The following is a 24,027-nucleotide window of genomic DNA, read 5'->3' on the forward strand; positions in this document are numbered from 1 at the left end:
CTCTATATTGTCCTGTGTTAATCAATGTAATGGTTGTAGAGTATATTTTTAAAGTATGAAAACAACAGCAAGTTTAGGTAGATTGCTTTTGATTTGATTATATTTGATCATATTTGAAACTACTGCTATTTGAAACATTACTTGTCATGCATAATTTATTATAAATGTTTTCTTAAAAGCACTATAATAATAAATATATAAACTGAAATGAACATTGAAATAAAAATTAGCCTGAAATATTTTATGTTGAGTTAATAAATATATTAATAAATAACTATTAAATTATTAATTCTATTAAAAATGATTTGTCATAGACAAATAGGGTAAATGGGGCAATACTAATTAATGCTACTTTACAAATCTACTTTCTAACATAGGGATGATTTTTTTTAAAATATCATTTTACATTTTATTTTATATTATTCCAACCATTTTTTTTAATTTAGATAGTTTTTTTTTATATTTAGTAATTATTTTGAATTGAAAAAGATTTCTTATCTACAACTATCTATCTATATGCATCTTTTCAGATTTTTGCTTTCATGTCACGATATCTTTCTGATCTAAGGAGTTGCGCAATCACGAGGGTTTTTTTTTTTTCAATGTGTTGTGTCACAACTTGTTGGCATTAAAGTGATTTTTCTGCCTGTGTTTGAATCAGCAATGAGAGGAAGTTGTAAAGTCTGACTCATTTTCAGTAGACTGTTTGGGGTATCCAGGTACTGTATAAATAGGCACGTTGAGCACTTAGAAAGTCAGAGACAGCGTGGAAGCCTTAAGACGCTTAACGATACAAAGAAAGAAGTAGCTGAGACATGAAGCATTTACTACTTCTTTTACTGCTCTCAGTCACCTATTGCTCTGCCTTCCCTGCAGTGTCCGAGTCCGACAGAGAAGAAGATGATGCCAAATTTGCAGAGGTAAGCATTTCCGTTAATAGAATATATGAGCGATCCAATTAAAGCAGTGTATATATGTATATATTTATATATATATATAGAGAGAGAGAGAGCGAGAGAGAGAGAGAGAGAGAGAGAGAATAAAGATACAGTTATATTATTCTATATTGTTATATTTAATTGGAACCCATGGATAAAATTATATATTTGTATATAGTTTACCTACCATTAACATGTTTATATGCATTTGAATTGACTTACGTATTTGGTTCTTTAAGTGTCATTGGCATTTAGGTGTATTTAAATATTAAATCATAGATAGCATATACAGCAGTATGTTGTTATCTTAAAAGAGTAGCGGATTTGGTGAATTGAAATGTTTAATCTCACTGCAACTGATTTACAAATTAGAAAATAAAGTTTTGGTTTCATATTTACCTGGCAGGAGGTTTTAGTTTTACTTTTTTTTATTATGTTTATTATATTTTTTATAATTTTATATTTATATTGCCCCTGGCAGATTGCATGTTGTTATTACAATGGTGGATAATATAAAATGAGCACACGATACTGGTAATTAAGGAGAAAAGGGTCCTGCTGTTTGCCTGTGGATCTAAATATTAAATTTTACCATAACCTCTGTGTTACATTTATCTGGTAGAGGGAGTTCAGCTATAGTCCCAAAGTTTTGCTCTAAGACTTGTTCATAGAAAAGTAGAAAGGTAGAATTCGCCAGCGGATAAGAAGCACTCGGCCCATCATGTGTTGTGTTATGCCATCATGGTGACCTCTCGCATGTCCCCAAACTATATTAACGAAGATTGGGTCTGTTCTTTTTTTACACTTTTGTAGGAATACTTGAAAAAATACTACAAACTTGAAGGAACGCGTCAGTCAAGAAAGAAAAGCAGTAGTCCGTTCACTGAGAAAATTCGCCAAATGCAAGAATTTTTCGGCTTGGAAGTGACTGGAAAGCTTGATGCAGACACCATGGAAACGATGCAACAACCAAGATGCGGTGTTACCGACGTCGGTGAATTCAGCACCTTTCCTGGCCGCCCTGTGTGGCGGAAAAAAGACCTGACATACAGGTATTAGAAGATATATAACAGTATATATGCAAGTATGCATGTGTTCGGATCAAATTTGAAATTAAATCACATTCCTTTTTCTCCAAGAATTTTAAATTATACTCCAGACATGAGCAAAAATGATGTGGACAGTGCCATCAGGAGAGCTTTTAAAGTTTGGAGTGATGTGACGCCACTGACGTTCACCAGAATCTATGATGGAGCTTCAGACATTGAGATCTCATTTGCTGCACAAGGTACCGTACAACTTTCAAACTACTATGAGCAAATCTTATCAGTGATATCTTAGTCCAATGTTTAAATTATATATTTTTTCTTATTATCGCAGTACATAATGATTTCTATCCATTTGACGGGCCACATGGTACATTGGCACATGCCTTTGCGCCTGGAAATGCCATTGGTGGAGATGCGCACTTTGATGAAGATGAAACATGGACACCTGGAAGCAATGGTAGGTCTTGTGCGACTACATTCACATTGACTCTTCTAGTTCCAAAGGCTTTGCTGTGTTATGCATGTTTGAAAAATGTGAAGGTATGACATTCCGAAGGTCCACCAAACAATCATTAAAATACATTGTCTTGTATTCTGTGGGTTCTTCAAAAGCTGCCACGGTGTACAGCATATCTTAAAAAGAAAAACCTCTGAATGTGTGTTTTTTAATTTAAAGGTTACAACTTGTTCCTGGTGGCTGCTCATGAATTTGGTCATTCACTTGGACTCTCCCATTCGAATAACCCTGATGCTCTAATGTACCCAACATATCATTACACTGACCCTAGTGAATATCAGCTTCCTGAGGATGATGTCAATGGGATCCAATCACTGTATGGAAGTAAGTATGTTATTAGTTTGATTCATTAATATAGGATTCCATGTAGTTAATGTGGGCGTTTATGATCAGGGTGTAAAATAATAAAATAGCAAAGTATGCATTCTCTATGTAGATTGAAAGAATGGGATAAGGATCTGGTTGTATATATGTAAAATAATGTTGGCCTATCGGTATCTATTGTTTTAAATGCACCATATAACTCTGTGATCACCAAAAATGATAAATCACTACTTATTAAGACATACAGTAAGGGAAAGAGACAGGGCGCGCTGAATTTACTATCTAACGGTACATTGTTACTGTATGACAGGGCCAATTGTGCAGCCAACACAACCAGGAAAACCAACCACAACAACAACAGCAACAACAACTACTACTAAACCGTCGTCTGCCTGTCCAAATGTTACCTTTGATGCTGTGACAATCCTGCGTGGAGACATGATATTCTTCAAAGACCAGTATGCTATTTCTTTTTTAATGGTGAACTTGAGAAAACAATTACAACTCTGACATCATCACTATTGTTACATCTACACAACATATGGTGGAGATTTATGTTTTGAAAAAGGATAATGCCCTTTTATTCTATACATATTTTATGATAGCTACTACAACAGCTTTGATGGAACTTTGTAATTTTCACAAATACTTAATTACACCAATCAAAGTTAGCTTTAGTTTTTATTGCCTCTGAGCAAAAATATTCGTGGGCATCTGTAAGAATCCACACCACATGTGTGGTGATATCTTCTCTCCTTACAACTTCTTATGCGAGATCCCCAGTGGGACCACTTATGACCACTTATGACCAAACAGAACGTCGCATTCATATGAATAAGGTAGTTTAAGTACATACACAATAAATTATAAAACAACAATCCCAAATGTTAACTAGACAAGGGTTGTGTTTTTGAAATCTTTTAGGTCTATTTTTTAATTTGTTATTTATTATTATTTTAATAGACATTTCTGGCGTAAAATTCCTCAATTTACCGAAGTCGAATATAATCCAATAAAGTCCTTCTGGCCTGGCCTTCCAAATGGTATTCAAGCTGCGTATGAATATCCAGAAAGGGATCAAGTTCTCCTCTTTAAAGGTAGGCAACATGGTCTTTAAATCAAATAATAATAAACGTGAACATGTGTGTGCGTTTTAACCCCTCCAGCTTTACACATTCCTAATGCAATGGCACATTTTCCTATTTTTAAATAGGGACAAAATACTGGGTTCTGAGCGGATACGAAGTATCAAAAGACTCTCCTAAAAGCATCTACGAGCTAGGATTTCCACGAATCGTAAAGAAAGTTGACGCAGCTGTTTACAACGATGAAACGGGAAAGACCTATTTCTTTGTAGATGATAAATACTGGAGGTAAGAATGTCCATTTTGCAGTTTTTAACATTAAAATTACCCACTATTACTATTACCACCAAGCTTTCTCAAAACAATAGAGACAGAGTTTTCCCACAGTGTCTGTTTAATGAAAACCATCTATAGTGGGCAGAAGGAGCCGAAATTGAACTTAAACTATTATACCTTAACCCCTTCATGACAAAGCCTGTACATGTACAGGCTCACAATGCATTGTCAACCGGTTGTCCTTAAGGGGTTAAACATCTTGTGATCATAAATGGAACAGCAGGATGGACCAACCTTTGTTGCAAGCAAGTGTTAAAAAAAATATATTTATATATTTATTTATATTTAATTTAGCTATGATGAAGAAACACAGAGAATGGACAAAGATTTTCCTAAAAAAATAAATGAAGGCTTCCCTGGTATTGGAAACAAAGTTAATTCTGCTTTTAAGACAAACGGTGAGTAAAAAAAAAAAAATATATTTCTTATGCCTCTCCCAAGCCTACACCTCACAAATTAAAATGCTGAAAACTATCATAGTCCATTGGATATAACTTCATGTTAATTGGGTGGTAGTAGTTCATGGGCTCCTATATAAAAACTAGAAGTCTGTGTATGAGATACATTGCAAAGAACATTGTAACTGGCAGGTGTGATCAGCAATGTATGTAACTTCAACTTGCCCAAAAAAGTCTATCCCAGGCCAGCTCCCCCAGCCACCTTCCGCAGCTGCCTTCCATACCGCTGAGCACCGTGATGTGATGTCATATCCTGATGCTCAGCGAGCTATGGATGTCGTGCCAGTAAGGCACGGTCCTCCATAGCATAAATTGGCCATTTGGCAAAATCAGAGATCTCCTTTGCAACCGACCCATTGAGTAGCGGCACACTAAATAACCTAATTGCCCAATAGAGCCCTCGGTTTGGCGGTAGAGGGACTGCCATCCCCCCAAGGCCTAGTCCAGGATACACTTAGAATACTCTACCAAAAGTAGATATATAAAGAACACATAAGAAAGAAAACACGTATTACATTTTGTACTAATCACCATTTTGATTTCTTTTTAGGATTTTTATATTTGTTTCATGGAAATCGTCAGTATGAATTCAGCACATCCAAACGAAGAGTGACACGCATTTTGAAGAACACTAGTTGGCTAAACTGTGAAAGCAAAAAATAGTGACTACAGCCATGCATTTTATATGTTAATTATTTTTTTATACGCGCACCTTGGCTACTATGTATTTAACTTATAATAATTGTTTTGTGTAATATATAATAAAGAATGCAATTATTCATATACATGTGTATGTCATTTTTTAATGCATCTTGATCTACTCATTTGCAATGCCACAAACTGGAACATAATTTATTAAGTGTTACGAATGCCCATAGAATTTTTAGGTAACTTGAAGATTTGATAAGTTACAAAAAGGTCTATAGTTGGCTAACTATTCTCAGGTTCTGCTGATTTAACCCCTTAAGCATGAAGTCTTTTCATAAATAAGGATGCACGTATTTTCACACAGAAAACACACATAAATGCACATAAACACACACAGAAATGTCCTTCTGATATCAGCCTCAGGTATCTTCCCTTGTGTCCAGGTCAAGGATGGTTAGAAGAGAGCCACAGCGAATAAAGCTATTATGTGTCACTTAGAATAACGAATCCACAAGAACCATGTAAAATCCAACCAGAAATGTTGAATTTATTGGCATAGATGCGCTAAGGTTATAGAGTTTCCCATCAATATGCTATTTAACAGTATAATTGGAAGCTGGATTTTGTATTTAGCAACATGAACTCCTGTCACGACTTCTCCATTGTTTCCATTCCTGCATAACTAAAGTTTCGGCTTTGGTATGATATTACTTTGTTCGGCTTACATACCTAGTGTTTGAGCAGGGCAAAATTGTCTGAAAACGTCAATTTGTTATGTTATATACTACTTGTTAAGTCCTGTCTTCCCACTGTACAGCGCTACAGAATATAATGGGACTATATAAAACAATAAATAATAATAATAATATTGTCTGGATTCCACCCAGCCAGCCTGGACCATGTGATAATTACCTACTGTCATGCCTACCTGCGGCCACTAGTGGCCTCCCTTCCCTCTCAACTGCCCCTCTTTCTCAAAACAATAGAGACAGAGTTTTCCCACAGTGTCTGTTTAATGAAAACCATCTATAGTGGGCAGAAGGAGCCGAAATTGAACTTAAACTATTATACCTTAACCCCTTCATGACAAAGCCTGTACATGTACAGGCTCACAATGCATTGTCAACCGGTTGTCCTTAAGGGGTTAAACATCTTGTGATCATAAATGGAACAGCAGGATGGACCAACCTTTGTTGCAAGCAAGTGTTAAAAAAAATATATTTATATATTTATTTATATTTAATTTAGCTATGATGAAGAAACACAGAGAATGGACAAAGATTTTCCTAAAAAAATAAATGAAGGCTTCCCTGGTATTGGAAACAAAGTTAATTCTGCTTTTAAGACAAACGGTGAGTAAAAAAAAAAAAATATATTTCTTATGCCTCTCCCAAGCCTACACCTCACAAATTAAAATGCTGAAAACTATCATAGTCCATTGGATATAACTTCATGTTAATTGGGTGGTAGTAGTTCATGGGCTCCTATATAAAAACTAGAAGTCTGTGTATGAGATACATTGCAAAGAACATTGTAACTGGCAGGTGTGATCAGCAATGTATGTAACTTCAACTTGCCCAAAAAAGTCTATCCCAGGCCAGCTCCCCCAGCCACCTTCCGCAGCTGCCTTCCATACCGCTGAGCACCGTGATGTGATGTCATATCCTGATGCTCAGCGAGCTATGGATGTCGTGCCAGTAAGGCACGGTCCTCCATAGCATAAATTGGCCATTTGGCAAAATCAGAGATCTCCTTTGCAACCGACCCATTGAGTAGCGGCACACTAAATAACCTAATTGCCCAATAGAGCCCTCGGTTTGGCGGTAGAGGGACTGCCATCCCCCCAAGGCCTAGTCCAGGATACACTTAGAATACTCTACCAAAAGTAGATATATAAAGAACACATAAGAAAGAAAACACGTATTACATTTTGTACTAATCACCATTTTGATTTCTTTTTAGGATTTTTATATTTGTTTCATGGAAATCGTCAGTATGAATTCAGCACATCCAAACGAAGAGTGACACGCATTTTGAAGAACACTAGTTGGCTAAACTGTGAAAGCAAAAAATAGTGACTACAGCCATGCATTTTATATGTTAATTATTTTTTTATACGCGCACCTTGGCTACTATGTATTTAACTTATAATAATTGTTTTGTGTAATATATAATAAAGAATGCAATTATTCATATACATGTGTATGTCATTTTTTAATGCATCTTGATCTACTCATTTGCAATGCCACAAACTGGAACATAATTTATTAAGTGTTACGAATGCCCATAGAATTTTTAGGTAACTTGAAGATTTGATAAGTTACAAAAAGGTCTATAGTTGGCTAACTATTCTCAGGTTCTGCTGATTTAACCCCTTAAGCATGAAGTCTTTTCATAAATAAGGATGCACGTATTTTCACACAGAAAACACACATAAATGCACATAAACACACACAGAAATGTCCTTCTGATATCAGCCTCAGGTATCTTCCCTTGTGTCCAGGTCAAGGATGGTTAGAAGAGAGCCACAGCGAATAAAGCTATTATGTGTCACTTAGAATAACGAATCCACAAGAACCATGTAAAATCCAACCAGAAATGTTGAATTTATTGGCATAGATGCGCTAAGGTTATAGAGTTTCCCATCAATATGCTATTTAACAGTATAATTGGAAGCTGGATTTTGTATTTAGCAACATGAACTCCTGTCACGACTTCTCCATTGTTTCCATTCCTGCATAACTAAAGTTTCGGCTTTGGTATGATATTACTTTGTTCGGCTTACATACCTAGTGTTTGAGCAGGGCAAAATTGTCTGAAAACGTCAATTTGTTATGTTATATACTACTTGTTAAGTCCTGTCTTCCCACTGTACAGCGCTACAGAATATAATGGGACTATATAAAACAATAAATAATAATAATAATATTGTCTGGATTCCACCCAGCCAGCCTGGACCATGTGATAATTACCTACTGTCATGCCTACCTGCGGCCACTAGTGGCCTCCCTTCCCTCTCAACTGCCCCTCTGCTACTAATGTTCTGATCAGCTGAGCCACGTTACCTGGGTGTTAGCCTGCCCTTCTATACCCACCCTCCAGTCTGGGCATTTGCATTGCAGTGTAAGCAGCCTACTGCTGTGGCTCTGGAACATTCAGCTGTGTGTGTGTTTTCTCTTAGCCTCTCTGTACCTTCCCGTCCAGTATCATCCATCATGGGGTACAGACAGAGCCACAGGTATCCCCTGCAAGTGGACCCTGACCTGCTTACCCGAGTCCTGACATTTAGCTTGTTGGGCTTCCTCTAGATTGTAAGCTCATTTGAGCAGGTCCTTCATCACCTATTGTTCTGTAAGTCAAATTGTTATGTTTTATACTAAAGAAGTGTTTCTTGTAAAGCTTATGCATAGTTTTGGATACAGCTTTAAAAATGACAAACACAATTAATACATGCAAACAAAATACAGCAGGAGGGGTAGATGCCCTGCACTTCAGCATGGTATGTGTTATGTGAAGCCCTTCCAAAATATATTTCTATAGAAAATCATTTTAAAAAACGTAAAAGCAGCAGGATGAGAATTTTTACTTTACTCTGTCCGCATAGGTAATTGTGCAACAGCGCCCACAAACATTGAGGCCGAGGCTGTACGTTAAAGAACTGGATAAAGTAATGTGGCAGGTGCGACTAGGCGCTGGCCTGCTGGACTTTTTCACATTCGCCCAATGGCCAGTCCGGGCCTGATGTGCAGCCCTTCCAACACATAGGTGTTTGGGACTAGGGACTAGACGGACACAAAACGTATAGTGCAAAACACCTTTACCAAGCGAACAAAGCCAAATCATGATCCAGGATTGTATACGAAAAAAGACAAGCCGGGGCAGGAACTAAAGCGGGTAGTCAGACGAGCCGGAGTCAGGAGTATGGAGATCAGCAAAGTCAGGGTACGAATGCCAGGAAGGTAGTCAGACAAAGCCGGGTCATACACAGGAACTCCTTTCTGTGCACAATGTGTGTATAGATACATTCTTTCTGATCAATTAATGTCTCACACACTAGTACAGAATAGTTTATTTCACAATATATTATAAGGTCTGATATCCCCAATGCTGGCAGCCTCTCTTAGGGAAAACTATCCAGGAGATTTAGGCAGGCAGTTTAAGGTAAACAGGAACATTTCTCATTCTGCCGTTTGGCGACTATTATATGTTCCAAGTAGGTTTTCCTTTCTGCTTCATTTTTTATTAATTTTCTTTGGACCTTTCTTATAACCGATTGTCGTTCTAGACTGCCCCCCCCACACTTTTAAATAATAATAATACATTAAAAGTTAAAATGTATTTATTATTGCTCAGTCATTTAGTAAAAATTTTTAGCCAACCACAGGGAAATATGAACTGTCCCCCCTCGCAAATACAGCTAGCCAGAAACTCACATAAAACTGTTTAGTAAAGGCCATGCCGGGACAACGTAAGAGTTCTGGAATATTTCGAGTAGACTTGGGCACCAGGGCGCTCTTCGTGTTCGTCTTCGTGCTCGTCTTCTGGAAAAAAAAAATCTTCGTATTCCGCGAATATTCGCCTGTTCCTGTCTTCTCTTCAGGCGAATATTCGCGGACATTCTTCGTGTTCGGGATTTCTTCGTTTTTTCCGGTTAAGGGGTTAATACGGGGTGAACGCGTACCGCAGCAGCTCTGGCCCCAGGAGTTTAAATGTCTGTATGAGCAACTCTATTGGTCGTCAGCAGGGGGCTCATCTGCCAATGGTTGATGGCAGACGAGCCCCCTCCTGGCGACCAATAGGGTCACTCGTACAGACTGTTAAACTCCTGGTGCCGTAACTTGCCCGGCAGATACCATTTATTAACTGATAGACAGGAAGACCAGTGGGATCTGCCGGGTAAGTTGCTGCATTAGGGTTTTAAAAGTCTGTACAAGCGACTCTGTTGGTCTATGGATTTCCGCTCCGGGAAGGGACCGGGGAAAGTGGTAGACGAAGACGATCACGAAGATCTTCGTGGTGTGTGTCTTCGCCTACGTTTTACCGCCGCTGTCTTCTCTTCGGCGTGTCTTCGGAACGAACACGAAAACGCCTTCTTCGTGTTCGTTTTCATGTTCGCCCGAAGACGAATGCACAAGTCTAATTTCAAGTGGGCTATTAAATTAAATGGTTAAGAGTCAGGGTAATCCCTATCAGAAAGTCTCTATTAATATGTCCTAACATCGTTAGCAGTATCAGACAGTAGTGACACATCGAAAGCACTGTAGGGGCGGAAGATTAAAGGCAATTGTACCTGGCACGACTATCTCGCTGAGTTAATAACAATTATCAAACAAAGAAGTTTCTGACCTGGGGTTATGTGTCTGAGTATTCGGAAGCTCTGTGGTAAAGCATTGCTATTTATGACTTCTGATAAGTGACACGATTAGGCTGGGGATATTCTTACTGCATGTTAGGTCACACTGTGTAAATTGTATATAAGATTATGCTCCTTAAATACACACACGGAGGATAAATACTTCCTGGGAAGAGTCAACCCACAATAACTTCCTCCGTGAATCATCTCGTCTTGAGCAAGGGAGACAAACACAATTTGGGACGATTTGGATCTCTGACACCTATTGAGGGCCACACATTTTTCCCAATAAGAAATAAATTAAGAAAATTACAACAAATCACAGGGCTCATGGTCACTCATACAAGAACCCAACCCACAACACTCCCAGACGTGCACTCACGCAAAACTTCACACTGATCGCATACACTTACACAACTCACAGAACTCACAGGCAGGCACCCACACAAGCAGGGCCACATTGGGAAGGAAAACCAGCTCTGGGACTTTATGGGCAAGTGTCGATAAATGGCACACGTGCAGCCGCCTGCCGGATACATGTGGCCTCATGCTACCAAATACTGAGGGACCAAATATACAGCATGAGCGGCTTCAAAGGTTACGTTGCGACCCCATCGTCATCATCAGGAGAGCCGTGGTTTTGACCCATTGACTTCACTATACATTGATACATTTGTGCCACCTAGTGGAGTAGAAACTAACTTCAGTTAAACATTATATGTAATGTATGTTGTTCCTATTGGTAAGAAGACGTTATTTCCTCCTCACTTCTTCCACCTGGATGTGTAGTTATTTGTAATGTAGGACTAATTAAGGTCTGAGTCTTTGCATCAGGAAAATGGGCAGAGTAGATGAGCCGAATGGGTCTTTAGGTTTATTGACGTTTATTGTTTATTTTTTTTAAGAAGCCGTATTTGAGAGGTTTCAACACCCTTGCGGCTGTTTATTTTTGATTGACTTTGCATGTGCAGTGTGTTTTATTGTTTCTTGCATGGTGTTTACATTTACTTTAGTCGTGTCTAATTGAGGTTAGACCAAAATTTTGATGAGCTGCAATGCATATGCAAAAATCTTTCCATTTCAGTGTTACATATAAACTGCACCGCTTATTGTCCTTATGGTCTTAAAACGTTTATTCTATAAAAAGGGACCATGTATTATTTAAACTGAACTACACAAAGAAAGTGTGTATAATTAATGTTAACATTAATGAATGAATTAACCCTTTGCAGACGGCTCTACCACATTTCCTAAAATCTGTTGCAATTAAATGGTTACATTTTGCTAAACATCATGTGTAGTTTCGGCACAATCCAGCTGACATAATTATAACGTTTTAGCAAATTTCCAATCAGCAGTTTCTGGGTGTTTTTAGGAACTCAGGCACGGTATGCAATTACTGTATCTCTGCCTTTAATAGGCAGGTATTAAACAGCCAGTGAAACTATATGAGCAATAAACATCTTGGAAAATAAAGACGAAATCTTAATTTAGAGTTTGGTGTTAGGCATATGAAATGTAAACGAAGGGAAGAAGTCTCAAAACTGAAATAAATTAACATGGGATTCAAATATCCAGTAGGCTTAGATTATGTGGCACATTTTCCTTTTCATCATAACTGGGAGTTCTCCATATTATGCCTGGAGGCTCTGGAAATTAGAGCTGATTAGAAGACCTCTTGGTCAGTGTGTTTAGTCTCTAGTTATTAGAGCAGTACTTCAAAGTGTCCCCCATTCTGCTGCCTATAATAAATAGGAGTGGGAGAGCTCTCTGAGGCCAGCCATGGGAAGTTCCCAGGTAGGTTTATTACCCTTCTTCTTACCGCCATCCCTCACACTAATGCTTTCACCAGATCTAAGAACTGAGATATGATGTCATTTCCCAACTTTCTGCTTCTCTCAGACCTCTCAGACCATAAGTGTGAGGGAGCCTCCCCTTCCTAAAAGTAACGGGGGCCCTGCAAATTCTACTTGTCTTCAACCTTACTTGGTCTTTGGTGTTGTTTTTAATGTCCCACTTTTGTTTCAGTGAAGATATAATGTCCTTACATTACATCTAAACCTCTGACCCTCTTACCTATGACTTATTGTGTTGAAATTTCCTCTTTATGAATTTTAAATGTATCTATCATATTCTCTATCACTCTCTATCAGTCTTTTCCCAGTCTTTTTCTCGGAATCCTGTAGCCTTTTCTGATAAAGTGTATCCTGTTAATCACGCGCCTGCAAAGCGCACCAAGATTGGACCATTCTCTGGGAACTCCAAAGAACTTCCGCCTCCTGGTCTCCTTAACCTTAAGGCCAGAAGAAGACTTTACCTCTCTCTCACACACGTACTACACTTAGTGATAGCCGAAAGGACACAAATCATTATGAGTGCTTGTAGGGAATTAAACATATGCACTAAGAAGTGCTGACCTCATCATTTCTCATCTAACTTATTCCCCCGTAAAATTATAAGATATATATAAAAAACTGCCATACCATTTCAATACTCTATGTGGAACAAGCTCACCGTTTCTTGCAGGAGTATCGCATTAAACAGGACTACTCTTAATGTAGGTGGCTCACAGTTTAGTGAATAAAACCCTGCGTCTAAAACAAAATACATTCTGAGCTTCTCAAATGTGTGCAGATACGTGCTAACTATTTCATTTCTCTGGAAATAACAGGGTAAACCATTGCCTAGAAGAGTTCTCACTGCATAATATTACCACGTCCCGAGAGAAAGCATATTATTTTACCTAGTGTAAAATTATTATTTTACCTTTCTCTGAGCTCTGTAATTAGTTTAGATTTTGAGACGTGGATCACCGTGTAATAAACATGTCTCTGGTATAAAAGAGCCATGTATGTTTTTTTTCTATGTTTGTTTTTTTCATAGCCATACCTAACTTGAGCCAGTTGTGGCTTCATTTTTCTGCGCGTTTGAATATGAAGATGTCGATTCTTTTTTGGATTATAATTTATTGGCAAATTAATTCAATTTTTTGTTTAGCTGCATCATCAATGCACGCACATAAGAAATCTTCTAAATGGAAGGATATACATATTGCAAAGGTCTGTATTTATTTAACGAGCTTCCTTATTAACTCTGGATTTTTTAACAATAAATGCAAAATATTGGTTCACAAAAAATAATATTTTAAACATTGTAAATCAAGTAATTAAAAAAATAAATAAATGTCCAAATCTCTTTAGTGTTCAAAATTCTTTAATAATGTAATTCTGGAATATGCAATCTCATGAATACCATCATTTTTCTGATATCCTAATTGCATAACAATTTAATAACGCATATGCAGAAACTGTTCTTTAAATCAACTATATTGTTAATATTAGTATATCAGGATAGATAATTTGATTTATCCTATTTCAGTTATGGTTTGCAATTTTTTTTTCTTTATAGTCACCTTTTCTGGTTTTCAAGTAGGTTACTGGCAATATATAATATATATATATATATATATATATATATATATATATATAATTACCAGTTTTAGTTTTCCCATATTAAACATATGGTGTTTAACCAATTATATTGCATTATTTGTGTAATTATAGGTTTTCTGACAGCATTGTTTGTATTTATATTAAAAATGTACAACTAATACCAGCCATATATAGATAGTATTTTAAGATTAAAACTTGATGGGTGAGTAGAGGATTATATATAAAACATTGCAATATACAAGTGGCTGATGATTTAAATATGCAGTTTTCCATGTTTTTCTTCCCAAAGCATAGTAAAGTTTGGTATTCCAGAACGTTACTTTATGCTCCTCTTGGTCCATTCATAATCACAGAGGAATCCATTGAACGCCTTGTCACAGATGACTTGAATACAGGTGACTTTTATCTCCTGACAAGTCATACCTTTCACAAGGATTTAAATATATTCATTATATTTTCCCGTCCTACGTTTATTTGTAGAGTCAAAAACGATGTAAATGTGAAGAGGTGGCTTTTCAGGTCTTAAAAGGTTACAATACTCACTGCCTAGAGTAGTTTTTGTCAATGGCTATAAAGAACGTTTATGACAATCCCCATGTCATTCGCAGGAGTATCTTGATAAATATTACAGTAACAGAGGACGGTGGCATGTGGCTGAAATAATATCTGATGACACGTCTATGTCAAGGAAGATTAAAAAAATGCAAACGTTCTTTGGGCTCCAAGTAACCGGCAAATTGGATTACTCTACCATCGCTGTGATGAAAAGGCCTCGATGTGGACTACCTGACGTGGCAAATTATCATCTGTTTCCAGGAGAGCCAAAGTGGAAAAAGAGCACTTTGACTTACAGGTAACCGATAATTATGTGCAGTTTTTATGCACAAGGTATACCGATTTTGCTTTTTGTGATTGTTTAATAATTTAATTGCTTAATATGTGTAAATGTTATTTGTCAGCCCATCGTGTGGTGGAGGTGGTTTGATCTGTGGTTATCTCCCTTGGGCACTTGTCAGGTATAGGCATACCCCACATTAAAGTACGTAATGGGATCCAGAGCTCGAATGTAAAACGAAAATGTTCTGTAAACACTCAGCTGGAGGAGCTTCTGTCACCGACCAAAAGGGCTCAATCAGGAGCAACTTAGTTTGCTCTACTGGTCCCTGACTGCCCATTTAATATGTTTATGTGCTCTGATGATAGTGTGGATGAGAATGTCAAAAATGTCAGAAAATACATATTTTTTACAGAAATGATTGAGGATACATGTCTTCAAGACAAAGGCCTTAAGTCGATAATGATGATTTTGATTTTTAGAATATGAATGCCCAGATGGCTGGTTCTTTTGATGGCACATTCTGTGTTTGCATTTCCATTCGCTTGCACAGGATTTCCAAATACACATCAAGCCTCAGTAAACAAGATGTTGATAGAGCTGTGGATATGGGTCTGAAAGCATGGAGCGACGCTGCCCCTTTAAACTTTGTCAAAGCAAGTCACGGAGAAGCTGACATCATGATATCCTTTGAATCTGGAGGTATTATTTTGAGTATGGCAAATGGCGTATTTTCCTCTTCATTTACCTTCCCCTGATTCAACAAAATTGCATTTTATCAACCCCTCATATAGTTACTGCATTTTTTTATTTGTTGCTGTAAGGAATCATTGTTATACCGGTACTTTTATTCTGTTCAACACACTTTAGGCTTGAATGCAACTTGAGTGCTAAACACATAATGTAGCTATTAGATGGTCTTCTGTGGAATGCTAGTGTATCCTATGACTGCACCAATAGGATTCCTTCAATTCATATATCATCTATATAAAGAACTTATACCCTAACTGAATGTAAAAGGGTACACATACGCATGGCTCCAAGCGCAAGGTCTCTTTCTTTCTTTCTTTCTTTCTTGCCTTCATCTCCCCACACATACAAATACCACCTTCCCCATTTATAGGGATTCCATTAGAGGACTAGTAGTGGGAACTAAATCCCTGACTAATAGATCAGAAACAAACTGAAAAATCTAAAAAACGTAATTTTAATAATCATAGTTAAAACATCAAATCAATACTGGAAGTGAATGACACCCTCGAAGAACGGGAAAACTAAGCGCTCAGGATGCATTCATCTAGTTAGAAGTCCTATGTGTAGTATTGACCTTTGGGGGGACTGGCTCTGCTTCAAATCACTAACTCAATCTAAAGAAGCTATAATGACCCAGGTTCTCCAAGGGTCTCATTCTCTACATATACTGATTTGATGTTTAACTATCATTATTAAAATTTAGTTTTTTAGATTTTTTTGCTCATTATTAGGAATATTCCAGAATTTTTGGTTTTCTTTAGATCATGGGGATTCATATCCATTTGATGGACCACGTGGTACCTTGGCTCATGCATTTGCACCAGGCGAAGGACTAGGGGGTGATACTCACTTTGACAATGCAGAAAGATGGACAACTGGATCAAATGGTAAGTTGAATGTGTATTGTCAGGTCATGGGCCTTGTATACTTTTGAGCTATTTAAATTCATGCTTTTTGTCTTCTGCTATCAAATTCCAGGGTTCAATTTATTTACTGTTGCTGCTCATGAGTTTGGCCATGCTTTAGGACTTGGACATTCTAGTGATCCGTCTGCTTTGATGTATCCAACCTACAAATACCAACATCCCTATGGTTTTCGTCTGCCCAAAGATGATGTGAAAGGGATTCAGGCTTTGTATGGTATAGTGATTGTGTCTTGTACAGCTTGTTTAGGTTGTTAATACATGGGTTTGAATTATTATGTTATTGAACAATTTGGAATGACCAAAGTACAGGAGGGAGGTTTATTTAAAGACAATGGGTATATCATCTAAAACTATAAAGTCTGAAGGCTAGATGTAATGTGGGGATGATTTACTCTACTGAGAGGGTGGTGGATAAGGTGAAACAGCCTCCCAGCTGAAATAGTAGAGGCGAGGAAATTTAATTATACATGGAATATGCATATCGTTATCCTGAATCTAACACAAGGCCAAAGGCTGGTTAAGGTTTGAGACTTTACATCATTAATAATGAGCAGGCTAGATGGGCCAAATGGTTTTTATTTGGCGTCAGATTCTATGCTTATATGTAACTTTTCGCCTGCCACTGACAGCAGATATTTTGTGGTAAGGGTGACTTCAAAGTCTAGTAATCTGTTTTAAATGTTTCTAAATTCAAGTTATATTTCTTTGATTAATTGTCACTTTCTTAGGAACCAAGACACTTGAAAAGGGGAAACCGACAATACCACAGCAACCTTCGTTTAATCCAAATTACTGTGATCCAAACATGTCATTTGATGCTGTCACTGGTTTAGGAAATGAACTTTTATTCTTCAAAGATAGGTAAAAAATGTTTCATTACTGATTGATCTAAAAATTTGGATAGAGCTATAACATTTTTTTTTAAAAAACTCCAGGGGAAGTTTCCTACATTTTGTAGCCCGTCTCTGCCTTTGTCTTTCATACTACATAAATGTAGCCCAAAAAGTTCCATGTTAGCCAGATTTAAAATGCCCCATTGTGGCAGACTTCTCTGTATTTGTAAAATGGCCTTATCTGGACCTCAGGCCATTCAAAAGTTATATACATACCTGGTTACTCTCAGGGTTAGACCTGGAGTCTCAGGGATTTTGCCCTATTCTCAGAGTCTCACAGTGAAGGGGCAAATTCTAAGGGACACAATGAGGATCAGTATTAGAGACAATGGCTTTACTTGTTCGGTGAGTCACTACATAGAATCTGCACGATGGTCATTAATATTTAATATTTCAAAAGTCTCAGGATCAGCTTGTTTAGAAAGCTCACAATTATATAGATCAACAGAATTCAATATTATCAACTCAAATACATGTTTTAAAGATTTATACTGTTCACAAAATGGAATAAAATCAAATATTACACAGAATATGGAAATTAGCACAAATGGCACTGGCCGAATTTACCTTTGCTTATTATTTTTTCATGCATACCCAATCAAGGAACACAAACAGGCGACAATTTTCGGATATCCCATCTTAAGCATCTGCAACTCAATTAAATTTAAACTACCTGTTTTTAGGCAGGGATGCACAGACTTTCTGCCCTGTTTGTAGTCCTCAAACACTGCAGTGGTGCACACCTGAGCTTATAGATGCAATAAAACCATAGCTTTGTGTACAGATTAGAATCTTCAGTATGTATGAATTAGAAATTATACTTATCTATTTACCAGTCAGAGTCTATTTACAGAATTGGTGGTTGTTAGGATGCAAAGAATAATAACGTGTCACCATGTCACAGAACAAAAAACTTTGCTGGGGTGAAATAGTCCCAGACCTTTAAACCTATTCTAGCAATAGAATACATAAAGTTTTTTTTTATCCTACTAGAATCACCATCTTCTCTTTAAACTCATTGGATTTTACCTCATTGGATGAGTTCTGTTAAACCACAACAGAACACACCGTATACTTAACTGAGTTTTGCTTCTGATTGGTTCTTCGCTTCTCTTTCTACCCACGCAGGTCCTTCTGGAGAAGACATACGCAGGTGGCAAGCGTTAGACCCAGCTCTATAGCAAGTTCGTTCCCGCAGCTAATGTCAAATGTGGATGCTGCGTATGAGATTTCCGAGAAAGGAACAGCATATTTTTTTAAAGGTAAAACAAATTTAAGAATTTGCAGAGCTGAGTTTTTCCCCACTTTTATTAGTCCCATATCAATCTATTCATATCTAATACCTAAGTATAATATATTAAACCACCAATGTTCTTAGGCAGACTTTGGGCGCCATAGCTCAACCGATATCAACCTTGGAGTCAGCACTGCTCCAATAGAATAGAACGAATGTCTAATTGTGGTTGTGATGTTTAACCGATACCCTTACAGGCCCTCATTACTGGACAACAAGAGGACTGCAAATACAGGGGCCACCACGAGCAATCTATGACTTTGGGTTTCCTAGTAATGTACAGAAAATAGATGCCGCGGTGTACTTAAAAAACTCAAGGAAGACACTTTTCTTCGTCGGTGAAGATTATTACAGGTAATTTAATATACTAAGTATCAGTACCAAATATACATTCTTATGAGTCAACATCTGACTGTTGTGTTTCTTGGAACTGAGAGCCTGGTGTACTTCATTCTCAGGTTACATTTCATTATACTTACCTTTCTTCATTCTCACACTTAATTCCTAAGACCCTGATGTCAACTGATTTTTAGGAGCTCAAAATATTTCGTAGGAATGAATGAGTCACGGTGTTCTACAGACTTAAAAGACACAATAGCTGAATAAAATGTGTACATATCTTTATAAATTTATCTATTTATCTTTGTCTGAATATTAGACAATGGGGAGGTTCAAGTCAATTAAAACAAGACATGGCTGTGTTGGTGGTGGTATCAACAGGAGTTAGTGGTTAGGCTAATGAAACCAGATATACCAAGAGAGGGAGGGGTATGAGGATTAATGCAAGTATCTAACTATTAGATACATACATTATGATGAAAAATAAATGTATACAAGTAGTGGTTTGATATAATATATGTTTTTATGAATATATATATATATATATGGACAGGAAGTTTAGATGACGCCTAAATCGTAACCACTCACTCCAACAGACCACACGTTTAGTTAGTTACATAATACACAAAATCACGGGACCATCCAATTTCAGAGGATTAGTCTGAGATCTGGTTAAAAAAGCCCAAGTGAGTAAAATGCAGGCAACTGAGAAATATATTGAGAAAAGAATCAATATCAAAGAAGGATGTAAAGGACTGGAGTAAAAAAACAGAAACCAGAAACTTATTCAAGAATAACCCAGCAGAAAAAAAATATCACAAATTAAAAAAGAAGCCAAGAAAGGTACATTGATTCAATTATTCACTAAATGGGGAGGTTGCAGGAGGGTTGCAGTTTCAGCTGAGACTGATTTCACCATGTACTGTATTATGAAGGGTCATCCCCATTGAGCTTCTTCTGCAGTGCTTAGTTAGCGTTGTACAACACGTTAGTAAATGAGCGAGATTTCACCTCATCAATTTAATTATGCATGGCTTATGAAGTGCCAGTATAGCTGTTATTGCAGAAGACTATGCCTTAAAACCGCAACTATACTGCAATCGATGGTTGCCCTAACAAATTAAAATGACCTTTATAAAATGAAAAGTCTGGTCCCAATCAAACTAGAGCTGGAGGTTAGACAGGTCATCCAGGACAGGTTGTGAACCATAGTGCCCAGGAGCCAATGTTCCAAAGGTCAACACTGGTGGATGATATTCTCCAAACCTTCGATGCCAACAATGGAGCACAGAAATCGACAAGAAGAGTTTATAGTTTAAAATTCTCAAACCTCACAAAACTATTGAAATGATTGATCTGTCTTATTAATTACATTATTAGGCATTGGCTTAAGTATATTTTAAATATTCATAGTGGTCTCACATAACAACGTGCTAATCTCAGTCCCCTCTAAACTCATACTTACTGCAAACACATTTTACATTTTGAAATCGTGTGTCTTTTCGGATGCTTTAGTAACAAACTATGTCCTTGTAGCTTTGATGAAGCAAACAGAATAATGGAAAGCGATTACCCAAAAAGCATTGATGATGAGTTTTCTGGCGTAGAAGGAAAGATAGATGCAGCAGTAGAAGTCAACAGTAAGTACCTAACAATTAGTGTTGTTTTTAAAGGTTAGTATTCAATTAAATAAAGAGGTTGGTAGAGATCTGTATGATTATTTTACTATGGTGAATACTGCTAGTGGCATTAAAGCTTTGAATTATAATTTACCTAATTTAATGAACTGGGGACAGAAGTTTCAATAAGAACATTGTTTTCCAACGACAGTACTGATTTTCAGGCACTGTCCTGCTGCCCCTTCTGCCCCACTTTTGTAGATAGTGGAGTGCATGGGCCTGTTTGCGAGATCCTTTGATTTCCCCTGACCACCCCAGAGAGGACAAAAATCAATGAAGGCCTGACCCATTGCAGCAACCGAAAGACCCCCAACGTACTTCTGTAGCCACTATCCTCAGAAGGTTAGATGGCACTGGGTAAGGTCATAGCAGCAGATGTTGTCCAGAACAAAGCAGAACTTGGAGATTATTATTTATTGTTTTATATAGCGCCATCAAATTCTGTAGCGCTGTACAATGGGTAGACAGGACATAACAAGTAGTATGTAACATAACAAATTGACTAACAGAGACAACAGGTGAGGAGGGCCCTGCTCAAACGAACTTACAGTCTAGAGCAGGGGTGGGCAATTAATTTTCCCATGGGGCCACATGAGAAATTGGAATGGTTTTAGAGGGCCAGACCTCTACAAACTACAAACTCCGAAGCCTTGTCCATTTTGTTAACTTATGTGCTGTTTAATAAAGTTATTCAAGCCTACGTCATTGGTAGAGGTGCTTGAATAAGTAAGGCCTGAATAACTATTAGCACAGCACAGAAGTGAACAAAATGAACAAGGCTTCGGAGTGCATACCGTATTTTTCGCTCTATAAGACGCACCTGCTGATAAGACGCACCTAGATTTTAGAGGAGAAAAAAAAGGAAAAAATATTTTGAGCTAAAAAATGGGCTAAAATATTTATTACAATAACTGAATAAGCTATGAACACAGTAAGACACACGCAGTAAGACACACACAGACACAGTAAGACACACACAGACACAGTAAGACACACACAGACACAGTGAGACACACACAGACACAGTAAGACACACACAGACACAGTAAGACACACACAGACACAGTGAGACACACACAGACACAGTAAGATACACACAGACACAGTGAGACACACACAGACACAGTAAGACACACACAGACACAGTAAGACACACACAGACACAGTGAGACACACACAGACACAGTAAGACACACACAGACACAGTAAGACACACACAGACACAGTGAGACACACACAGACACAGTAAGACACACACACAGACACAGTAAGACACACACAGACACAGTGAGACACACACAGACACAGTAAGATACACACACACACAGTAAGACACACACACACAAACACAGTAAGACACACACACACAGTAAGACACACACACACAAACACAGTAAGACACACACACACAGTAAGACCTCCCTCCCTAACCCCCCTTCTCAGTATCTCCCCTCTAACTCCCTAACCCCCCCTTCTCAGTATCTCCCCTCTAACTCCCTAACCCCCCCTTCTCAGGATCTCCCCCCCCCCCGCCCCGGTCACTTACCTTAAACTCCTGTGTTGGAAGCGTGAGGCGTTTGTCTCGGGTGCCGGCGCTTCACTGCTGATCGCCGGCGTCTGACGTCATATGCCGGCGCCCAGCGTAAAGCGCCGGCACCCGAGACAAACGCTTCCAACACAGGAGTTTAAGGTAAGTGACCGGGGCGGGGGGGGACACCGGACTCATTGGTGAGTCACCAGGACACTCTTTGCGGGCCGGTCCGAGCTATTCAGCGGGCCGGATGTGGCCCGCGGGCCGTGCTTTGCCCAGGTCTGGTCTAGAGGGATATCCTGCAGGCACCCTGGAGCAGGCATAAGACATAGCACTAGAATCTTGTGCAGGATGCTGCAGGCTGGGAGTAACAGCTGAAACAGAGCGAGCAAGGGAGACAGAGCGAGCAAGGGACAGGGAGACCAAGCAGGAAACATAACCAGACAAGACATACATAATACAGGACACAACAAAGGACAGGGAACAAGGACCACAAGGGATGGAGTGAGAAGCCGGGATCCTTAGATGCTTCTCCTTTAAGCAAGGATAGGACATCTTAACTGGGATGTAGGGAGAGGAGAGAGGTACCAAAATTATCAGATGATTCAAGGAAAAGAGGGCAAAGGTACATAAGAGACAGACAAACATAAATCCAGGAACTAGCCTAGGACTATGTGATAACAATAGGAGATTCCATCACATCATATGGCCATAGTATGCTTAGCCTACCACTACGCCAAAGTACTCCAAAATTCGGTGGGTCCTAACGCTAATCCCTGCCTACTGAATTATGAATAAACTGATACTTAACATTGAATCGAAACACAAAACCAAGAAGGACATACCTTTAGACTGCTGATTGAGACAAACATAACAAACTGGTGGAGCACACCTTATAAAGGAAACAGAGCTGAAGCAAACAGAAGATCTGGAATCAAGGAATCGGAAGCACAGAACAGAGCATAAAGAAATCCAAGAATGGATTACAGCAAAGGGGGAACTGTGGCGAGACAGGGGAACTGTGGCGAGACAGGGGAACTACAGTAAAGCAGCTCTGCAGCCTGAATGGCCCCTGACACTAATCCTATGTATTTTTATCTTGATTACAGGATTTATTTACTTCTTTTCTGGCCCTAAAGCCTATAAATACGACACAGAGAAGGAAGATGTGGTTAATGTTGTGAAATCAAGTTCCTGGATTGGATGTTGAGAAAAACTTTGACGCATTCTGTTTGGAGAATTGAGCATCAAGCAGCCAAGAGAAGGAAATGTAGTTCTTTTATTACCCGTTTCCTAATTTATAATAAATATTTTAATATTGTTGGTCTAATTATAATGGTTTCATATTAAAACCAACTTAAGAAAATGACATTTCAGTTTAAACAACTGTAAGAAATCTTATCTGTACCACCAATACAAATTCATCTATGTAAGAAATAGCTTAAGGGTTAATCTTACAAGGTAAGGAGGAAAGCCAACATATATTTTGGGTAACTTCAGACCTTGTTAACAGAGTGGCAATTTGCCAATTGTAGTACCACTTCAAAAAAGGTAGCAAGTTAGGCTGCTTATCTTCTCTTTTGCCCCAAATAAGAAATGCACTTCTTGAAGGGACCT

The 24,027-nt window shown here is 38.1% G+C and overlaps 2 protein-coding genes and 1 long non-coding RNA gene across 3 annotated transcripts; all 3 read left to right on the plus strand.

Annotated features, from left to right (window-relative positions):
- Positions 1-763: 763 nt before the first annotated feature.
- LOC128474212 (matrix metalloproteinase-18-like) lies at positions 764-5,490 on the plus strand. Its single transcript, XM_053456501.1, has 10 exons — positions 764-920; positions 1,752-1,990; positions 2,078-2,226; positions 2,319-2,444; positions 2,664-2,828; positions 3,139-3,286; positions 3,792-3,925; positions 4,042-4,201; positions 4,544-4,647; positions 5,258-5,490. The coding sequence occupies exons 1-10, from the start codon at positions 816-818 to the stop codon at positions 5,368-5,370; spliced, it is 1,443 nt and encodes a 480-aa protein (XP_053312476.1). The 5' UTR covers positions 764-815; the 3' UTR covers positions 5,371-5,490.
- A 1,077-nt stretch (positions 5,491-6,567) lies between these two features.
- On the plus strand, positions 6,568-7,550 carry LOC128474217 (uncharacterized). Its single transcript, XR_008346325.1, has 2 exons — positions 6,568-6,707; positions 7,318-7,550. It is a non-coding gene; the product is annotated as an uncharacterized LOC128474217 (long non-coding RNA).
- A 6,166-nt stretch (positions 7,551-13,716) lies between these two features.
- MMP20 (matrix metallopeptidase 20) lies at positions 13,717-23,668 on the plus strand. The gene is made up of 10 exons (XM_053456089.1): positions 13,717-13,767; positions 14,769-15,013; positions 15,549-15,697; positions 16,510-16,635; positions 16,727-16,888; positions 17,403-17,535; positions 18,696-18,829; positions 19,059-19,215; positions 20,737-20,840; positions 23,520-23,668. Exons 1-10 carry the CDS (start codon positions 13,717-13,719, stop codon positions 23,618-23,620), a joined length of 1,362 nt encoding a protein of 453 aa, XP_053312064.1. The 3' UTR covers positions 23,621-23,668.
- The last annotated feature ends 359 nt before the right edge of the window (positions 23,669-24,027 follow it).

Source organism: Spea bombifrons, chromosome 2 (assembly GCF_027358695.1).
Source record: "Spea bombifrons isolate aSpeBom1 chromosome 2, aSpeBom1.2.pri, whole genome shotgun sequence".
NCBI lineage: Eukaryota > Metazoa > Chordata > Amphibia > Anura > Pelobatidae > Spea > Spea bombifrons.

Coding starts and splice junctions, on each gene's coding strand:
- LOC128474212 (XM_053456501.1), top strand. CDS start 816: ATGAAGCATTTACTACTTCTTTTACTGCTCTCAGTCACCTATTGCTCT. Junction 2,445..2,663: donor ATGGACACCTGGAAGCAATG/GTAGGTCTTGTG, acceptor TTTAATTTAAAG/GTTACAACTTGTTCCTGGTG. Junction 3,926..4,041: donor TCAAGTTCTCCTCTTTAAAG/GTAGGCAACATG, acceptor ATTTTTAAATAG/GGACAAAATACTGGGTTCTG.
- MMP20 (XM_053456089.1), top strand. CDS start 13,717: ATGCACGCACATAAGAAATCTTCTAAATGGAAGGATATACATATTGCA. Junction 18,830..19,058: donor AACAGCATATTTTTTTAAAG/GTAAAACAAATT, acceptor ATACCCTTACAG/GCCCTCATTACTGGACAACA. Junction 19,216..20,736: donor GTCGGTGAAGATTATTACAG/GTAATTTAATAT, acceptor ATGTCCTTGTAG/CTTTGATGAAGCAAACAGAA.